Source organism: Mesoplodon mirus (assembly GCF_964341445.2).
Source record: "Mesoplodon mirus genome assembly, chromosome: 6".
Lineage (NCBI taxonomy): Eukaryota > Metazoa > Chordata > Mammalia > Artiodactyla > Ziphiidae > Mesoplodon > Mesoplodon mirus.
The window spans coordinates 136,570,771-136,579,485 of NC_138982.1; the positions used below are offsets into that span (position 1 = coordinate 136,570,771).

Genomic DNA, 8,715 nt, shown 5'->3' on the forward strand with positions numbered 1-8,715 from the left:
GACCAGTCGCAGGCGACGGAAGCAGGGAGTTAGTGGGCTTCGTGACCCCTGCTAAGACAGAGTGGGGGCTGAGCACCGGCCTGGGTGACTGGGGTTTCTAGACTCAGCACTGTGACCTTGGACAGGGGATTTAAGCTCGCTGAACTGTAGTTACTCCCCCTGCCAAAGGAGCAGACCAGCCCAAAGATCTCCAGGGGCCCATCCTGTTATTTGACTGAGCAAGAACCATCTATTAAAAATGCCTGAAAATGTAGAACTACATGTATTAGTTTGAACTATATGGGATATTGCCAATATTTGACCATTTTTAACCTCTATAAAGGGCAACTTCAAATGGTTCAACAGAACATAAATAATCGTTGCCTCCACATTCCAAGGGTGAATGCCTATTATGGTGTTCTACTTAGAGGAGGGAGAAGTATTTACACCAAATGTGGTCAACGTCTATCAGTTAAATAGTTATTCTGGGTAGCAGCAAAGTTAATCTGCTTGTTTTAGCAGAATGTCCATCAATGAAATTGCTTTCACACACTGTAATTTGATTTTTGCCTGTGGACGATGGGCTGCCCAGCCATGCCTCATGCAACAGTGTCCGAATAGTGACCCTTCCTTGGACTCCACTTTTTCAGCCTGGCCAGGGGTCAGCACTTAGGCAGTTAATCCCCATAGGCCCTTTTCAGCTCTGTGATTAAGTTTTATCAGAAAGCACCTCCTGACCTGCTTAGCAGTGGGCCTTTGTCCATAGTATACAGAAGAGCTGAACAGATAATCAGTCGTATTAGCTCTGCCTCGCCCACACCTGGAAACAAACTCAACTCCGGGGGATCTCGGCACTGAAGTCCTTCGTCTCAAAGACATTTCGTGGCAGAGATTTTTTTTTTTTTTTTTTTTTTTTTTTTAGTACGTGGGCCTCTCACTGTTGTGGCCTCTCCCGTTGTGGAGCACAGGCTCCGGACGCGCAGGCTCAGAGGCCATGGCTCACGGGCCCAGCCGCTCCGCGGCATGTGGGATCTTCCCGGACCGGGGCACGAACCCGTGTCCCCTGCATTGGCAGGCAGACTCTCAACCACTGCGCCACCAGGGAAGCCCCGTGGCAGAGATTTCTGATCGGGCTTTAGGAGCCCCAGGAGTCCCCTGAAAGTGAATGTAGAGGTTCATATGTGCATATGTACAATTTTCTGGGGAAAAATAAAGTCAAATTGTTTTATTTTGTTTTTCAAGGGATCTAGGGACCCTCCACTCCCCACAAATAGGTTAAGAATCACTACTGTAGTTTCCAGTTGAATTCTGTAGAACACAGGAGAGGAGCGTTCATTCGTTCACCGAACCTGTAATGAAGGTCTGCTCTCCATCAACCCCAGTGCAGTTCCGGGATGCGAAGGTGAATAAAACAATCTCTGCCCTCCAGCAGCTCAGTGCTTATGTCATTTGGAATCAAAGGACTTTCTCTCTAAACATCAGTTTCCTCATTTGTAAAATGGAGGCACTTGCTTACATTTTAGAGTGGTTTTGAGCATCCCAATAGCACACCATTCATGAGCATCCCATGAATAGCACACCATAAATGGGAAAACTGAGAACAAGCAAGCAAACAAACATGACAGTTTGCAGGAGTAACACAGAAAAGGGATCTCCAGCCCATACTGGGAAGTCGGGGAAAAGCTTGTGGACAGGGAGACTGCCGACCTAGGTTTCTGAAATGATAAGAGCAAACCATCTTTTTAAAATGTGTGAGTGTGATGGATAAAGAAGATGTGGCACATATATACAATGGAATATTACTCAGCCATAAAAAGAAACGAAACGGAGTTATTTGTAGTGAGGTGGGTGGACCTATAGAGTCTGTCATACAGAGTGAAGTAAGTCAGAAAGAGAAAAACAAATACCGTATGCTAACGCATATATATGGAATCTAAAAAAAAAATGGTTCTGAAGAACCTAAGGGCAGGACAGGAATAAAGATGCAGATGTAGAGAACGGACTTGAGGACACTGGGAGGGGGAAGGGTAAGCTGGGAAGAAGTGAGAGAGTGGCATGGACTTATATACACTACCAAATGTAAAATCGATAGCTAGTGGGAAGCAGCCGCATAGCACAGGGAGATCAGCTCGGTGCTTTGTGACCACCTAGAGGGGTGGGATGGGGAGGGTGGGAGGGAGAAGGTCAACCCAGGGAAAGGCCTGGAGAAGATCAGTGCTCTCTCCTCTCTCCCTCCGCCCCACAGCCCCTTCCCCTCAATACTTAAAGTGCCCATCCACATTCCAGCGTGGCTTCCCTTGAGGCACCCTGTCCTGGAGGGTCTTGCTAAGCCTCAGAACATGCCTCTCCTGTGTCCGCTGTGGTCTCTCGGATCCCTGAAGGAACAGGCCCAGAGTTTTCACAGGTGGTGAAAAGCTAAAGGGTCGCTTTGATGAAAGCATTCGCAGAACGATGTTGGCAGTGAGCGTGACCGACCCTGCTGTTCTTGCCCCGTAACACGGGGTCTTTACTCCCTCCACTCAGGGGCGCCCCTGGAAATCCAAGCACAGCAGCACAGCCGCACAGCCACGAAGGAGATGCACGGGAGGCGGGCGGGCAGAGGAGCTCAGAGCACAGAGGAGCTCGCGATGCCCCCTCCTCTCTAGGGGAACCCAGATCCAAGGCGGCCTCGTGTAGCCCGGTGCATGCTGGCCTTGCTTCAGAGGACCGCTGTCCAATGAGCAGAAGGAAGTAGACTATTTCCCATCTTGGCACGACGAACACGAAGGAGATCCAATTCTCTGCCCTGAAGAGGTCCCCGTCTTCCCCATGTCAGTTGCCACTTAGTCCACAGTCCCTTGGGGCCTTCCACCAGACCAAACTTCCCTCGTCACCCACCAGCGTTTGCTTTTGTACACTTAGCTCCTCTGGGATTCTTGTTTGCTTGTTTTCGTTGTTTGTTTGTTTGGTTTTTAGTTGTCTCTATGTTCTACCCATTCTTCAATTGGGCTTCACAGAAGGAAACTGGATTCTCTCCAGAGGGTGCAGCAGGGGGATATATAGGCTGGGAAAATCACAGTTTTCTTTATCGGATGAAGCTGTGGAAGAGGGTTGGCAGGAACAGAGGGTGAGAGCCCTGGGAGGTGAAGTGATCCTGCCCCGTCACATTTGTAAGGTGAGCCCTACAGACCATGGGAAGGGGGGGGGATGGATTTTTTTGGATGGATGAAACAAGTGTGAGCTCCCCCCAGATGAGTAGACCTGGGCTCTTCAAGCGTTAAGGAGCCAGTGGTGAAGTCTTGACTCGGATTAAAGCCGGTTTAGCTATACTCTTTCACAGTGAACTGTGTTATTTTAAGAGGGAGAAAGCTTGCCTCTGTCACATTGCTTGGAAAATATGCTTGGTGAGTACCTTGGGGCAATCTTACCTATTTGTTAAGTTTCTTGTCAACCTGCTCTGTTCACACCTGTTACAACTCTCTGCACCTTGCATGGTCGTTTGTTTGCATCTCTCCTACTACACCGAGCTTCCACAGGCAGAATTCTTGTACTCGTCATCACTGCATTTCCGATGCCAGCATGTTCCCGGCACATTCATTTCCTCATCAGACATCCATTGTGTGCCTACTGTGTGCCAGTTTACTTGGTTTAGTGCCAACATTCACTAAACCAAGGTAGACAGAGGCGATGTGAGCCCTGCCCTCACAGACATCATGGTCGGGTGGGAAAGACCAATCATCACACACACACAGCGACATATACACAGAAGCACCACATATTGGGAAGAGTGCTTTGAAGAAAAGTAATAAGATGCTATTGGAGAAAAGTGATGATGGGGGTGGGGTTTGAGAGCAGGGCCAGGGGAGTTTTCTCAGAAGTGACAGTTAAGCTGGGCCCCAAAGGTGAGGAAGTAGCAGAGGGAAGAGAAGGGGAAAAGTATCCCAGGTTGAGGGAACAGAATGTGCAAATGTCCTGAAGCAGGAGAAGGTTTACTGATGTGGAGGAAGGCAGGCCAGGAAGACCAGTTGCCACGAGCGGAGAGTACCTGGGGAGGTGGTCAGGGACCAGCCAGGCCAGGCCGGGTAAACCCATTAAAGAATGAGGGTTTTATTTCGTGAACAGGAAGGTATTGCATCATTTTAAAAACAGGGGAATGATGTGCTCCCATTTCCCTCTTAAAAAGAGCACACCGACTGCTGTGCAGGGCAGAAAGGGGCAGATGTGACCCTGGGGAGGTAGTTTTGGGAAGGGTTGTATTGCATTACATTGTATCAGCCAGGTGAGAGATGCTGGTGGCTGGGCAGTGAAAATGAGGATGGAGAAGAGAGTGGGAGCTGAGAAATATCAATGATCTCTCAGGTTGTTCCTTTGTATCACTTACCTAAAGTATTTCTTTCAAATATGGATGCACATACTCATCTCTTTGGTATAACTGGAAAAAGCACGGCCTAGGCACAGGAGATGGAGCAGATTGCAAAGTCTGTCAATGTCCCTTGCAAGCTTCTGACCCATAAGTCTCTGAAAACACAGAACATACATCAGTCATTGCTTCATTCAGCTGATGTCTGTTGAGTATCTGTTATGAACAAGCATTTTGCTAGCCATTGTGAGGTGACCAACCTATTTAGAAACAAAGTAACGAATGCAAGATTTTTGATGAAAATTTTGAACAGAAGAAAAATATAAGGAAAAAAAATATGTGAGTATACCATCCACTATTAACACTTTGAACTATTTATTTATCCAGTCTTTTTCCATTTTCATCTGCATGTATATTTATTCACATATGTAAATTGGGATCATAATACATATAGTTTTATGTACTCCATTAAACTTTTATTGTAAGATATCATGAATGCAAACAATGCATCAAGTGCATAGCAAAATTTAAAGAATAACAAAATATGCACACACTCAGTCACCAGCCAGGTAAAGAAGAAGTAATATTACTCCCCCCCACCCCTTGCATGCACCTCGCGCCATCCCTTAAGGTAGCCAAATGCAGAAAGAATTCATTTTCTTAAGCTTGTTCATATATTTTATTCTTTAAATTGCAGCAGGAGGGAAATATGCCTACTCCATCCAATCTGACACAGACACTGGAATATGTCTTCAAAAGGATTTTTGTTACTTATATGGACAACTGGCGCAGGAACACAACAGCTGAGCAAGAGGCCCTGCAAGCCAAAGTCAATGCTGAGAACTTCTACTACGTCATCTTGTACCTTATGGTTATGATTGGAATGTTCTCTTTCATCATTGTAGCCATCCTGGTGAGCACAGTGAAATCCAAGAGACGAGAACACTCCAATGACCCGTACCACCAGTACATAGTGGAGGACTGGCAAGACAAGTACAAGAGTCAAATTTTGAACCTAGGAGAACCCAGGGCCACCATCCACGAGAACACTGGTGCAGCAGGGCTCAGACTGTCTCCTTGATTAGCGAGAGAGGCATACAGCCAACGTCTGATATGCAAATATGAAGAGACGCCAGTGTCATGGCGCCAATCCAAGTTGCCATGCTTAGAAGACACTAAGTTCCTCGCTCTCTGTTGAGAATTTTCATGGAGATCAGGTGGCTGGTCAACTAAGACAGGGGACATTTCAATCTCAGTGATTTATGCTTGCTCACTGGAGCAGTAATTTATGCTGAAGACCTCTTTTCCTTTCTGTGCAATGTCAATGTCATTTTAATCAATGTCAATAGTGAAAATAAAGCCAAATTGGAAGTAACATGCCTGGGCAGTGGCAGTGGGGATAGAAAGGAAAGATTAACACATCACTGAATCTTCTTCCTCATGAAACATTTTGTTTGTGACTAAATCAATTTATAAATAACCCAGGTGTATTACCGAGAAGCTGAGGTTCAAAAATCCGTCACTTGCTCACTAGATTGATGTAGGAGCATTTATTTATTAATTCATGAATGTAAAGTCTGAAATGATGAATGAATAGAACCACGGGGTTCCTTTATGTGTATTGTTTCCCTAGCATTGAGCTTATTTGGAAGTCTGAAGACAGAACAAACATTTCACAGGGGCAAAGAGTCCACACCAGAGAAACAGAATCTCTTTAAGAACTACCTGGTGCAACAGAAACATACCTTTTAATTAACATTTAAAATTTCACAGAAAACTTTTAAAAGTCCTTGTTATTATAGAAAAAGTAATAAAACATTGTAACACTGCTTTATAAACAACTCTTTTCACTCAATTTATTTTCCCTATTTACCATTACTTATTTCCACTTAGTTTCAAGAAACTTATTTTCACTTACATACGGAAAGTGTCTGAATTGTTGCTGTCTGTTGAAGAGCTAGAATGTTAACTGCTTAGTATTTTGAAGCTTGGGGTTCACAATATCACAGAATGTCAGGGCTGGAAGACACCTTGGAGATCATAGTATTCTTTTTTCTTTTCTTTCCAGATGTCTAGAGAGTCTGGGTGCTTTAATACCAGAAAATTAGGCACAGGAAAAAACAAGCAAACAAACAAACAAATAAATAAGCCTAGTCAAGAGTTAGGCAAAGACTGTCAAAACATACTCCTTAAGAAAATAGTCTCTGTGCTTCCTGTTTTGGAAGTTATTTGCTAATGGAAACAGTTGTGTCAACATTAGTCTTGAAGCAACCATAGCTGTAAGGGGTAATTTACAAGAAAGTGTATGTTCAAAGAACAGGTACACCAAGGGTTCATGGGTTATCTCAGGACGGTTATGAGCAGGTCTGGAACCCAAGGTCAGCACCATGCTGGTTCCTAATCCTGTATTAGATTCTTACTGCTGCTGTAACAAATTACCACAAATGTACCAGCTTAAAACAAAGAGATATATTCTCCTACACTTCTGGAGGTCAGAAGTCTGAACTGGGACTCACTGGGCTGTGTTCTTCTAGAGCTTCTAGGGGAGAATCCATTCATTTGTAGATGGGAATCTCCAGTCCACAGATTAGGCAACTTCATTCATCAATTCAATCAAGCATCATTTAATATCTATCTACTTGGGTCACTGGCCTAGACCCCAGGAGTACAGAGATGAACAGGACTCCCAGAGCTGCAGGAACTCACTCAGTCGAGGCGGAGTCAGACATGTGAACATCAAAACGATATAATGTGACAACGTTATAACAGAGAGCAACACAAAGGGGGCGGAGCTAGAGCCGGGACAGAGGCCCCGTCTAAGTCGGGTTAAGGTCTAGAGAGTAGCTGAGGGGAGAAAGCCAACGGCAAGAGGGACTTACGGGCTGTAGCTTCACGAAGCTTCACGCTCCCTTACACTCTTCTCTTCCTCCAGCTTCCCATCTACTCAGCCAAGCAGAGCAATTGTGAGCAGAGCCTCAAGTCTCAGGGCACTAAGACAAAATTCAAAACAGGAGTCCTTCTTCAACGTCTTATATGGATTACAAGCTTTGTGTCTTTAGAGTGAGATATATACAAGGTCTGTTTCCTAATAACAAAGATGCAATTATGCTAACAGAAGCGTTAAATACAGTTTTGGAGACAGCCATTCATGTTCCAAGAGCAGATACGGCAAGAGTGGTTTCCCTCCTTAGATCAGAAACCCAGAAATGCTGTACCACATGGAACATTCTCACCAGTGTGCCCAGAGCAGCAACCCAGGCTACAAAACCTCAGCCTTGGGTCTGGATCCAGACAGGAATCCAAGGTTTCTACCATCTGACAAAGACTATCTCTTTGACCAAACTCTGGTCAGGCTCCTCTGAGCCTTCGTCTTGACTAGACCTCTTGCCCTATAAACATTGCACATTCTTGGCAAAAAAGATATCATCCACCTCCCCACATCTGAACAAACACTACCATAGTTTCTAAGAGCTCTAGGTTGCATCCCTAAGGGGACCCCAACCCGCTTTAAAGTGCTTGCCTAAGAAAACTCAATTTACTTTTTATGCCAGCCAAAACCTGATGGTAGGCAAATCAGCCCCCTGAATCCCTCCTAGGGCAGTTATTTTAGAAATCTTACAATTATAAATCCTTGGTCTCCCCCTTTGGGGTGTAAATCCCTTACCACCCAGAACTGTCTTGTCTCTTTGAACTGCCAACATTCAAGGAGTAACTCTCCCCAACCTGTGGGCACGTTGCTCTAACAGGCACCACTACGGACAGTCATAAAGATTGAACTTTGTTTCTCTTCCAGATAAGCGTCTGTTAACAAACCCGGGTCAGGTTGACCAATCCCCTCTGCTTTCTGTAAATTTCCACTTCCCTGACTCTGCTCAAGTGCCTGCCCCCCAATCCCTCCTTCCCCTTTTAAAATGCCCAGTTACTTCTGCACAAGACAAAGCTGAGTTCAGTTCATGCTGGACTCTCTCCCCTATTGCAATAGTTGCTTAATAAAGTCTATCCTTAACACTTGAACTGGTGTCCAGCTTTGTTTATGTTTGACACAAGGAAACAAATTAAGGGGGGAAAAACCTAGGTTTTCCTAATTATGTTTTATTATCATCACTAAAGTATATGGGGCCAACATAGATGGTTATCAGTATCAACTTTACTTTTGGGGAATGGGAGAAATGCCCAATGTTTACGAGCATTCTGGGTATACAGTTGCTACCACCTGCCCCCGTCTGTCACTCCAGCATCAATTTCCACCAAACCCAGGCTTGCCACTTTCAACCTGGCAACTGAAAATTCCAGTTCAAACAACTTGCTAGTTTTCTTTTCCACCCCGTTTGCTTTTAGAGTTCCTTCTGCTTGGTCTACTGGCTCCAAATGACCTGAGCCCCATTTACTTCTTACAG

General features: G+C 45.1%; 1 protein-coding gene across 1 annotated transcript; it reads left to right on the forward strand.

The window, feature by feature from the left end:
• Positions 1–5,027: 5,027 nt before the first annotated feature.
• KCNE2 (potassium voltage-gated channel subfamily E regulatory subunit 2) lies at positions 5,028–5,399 on the forward strand (the record flags this gene model as incomplete). The annotated part of the gene is made up of 1 exon (XM_082625105.1): positions 5,028–5,399. One exon carries the CDS (start codon positions 5,028–5,030, stop codon positions 5,397–5,399), a length of 372 nt encoding a protein of 123 aa, XP_082481231.1.
• Positions 5,400–8,715: the final 3,316 nt, after the last annotated feature.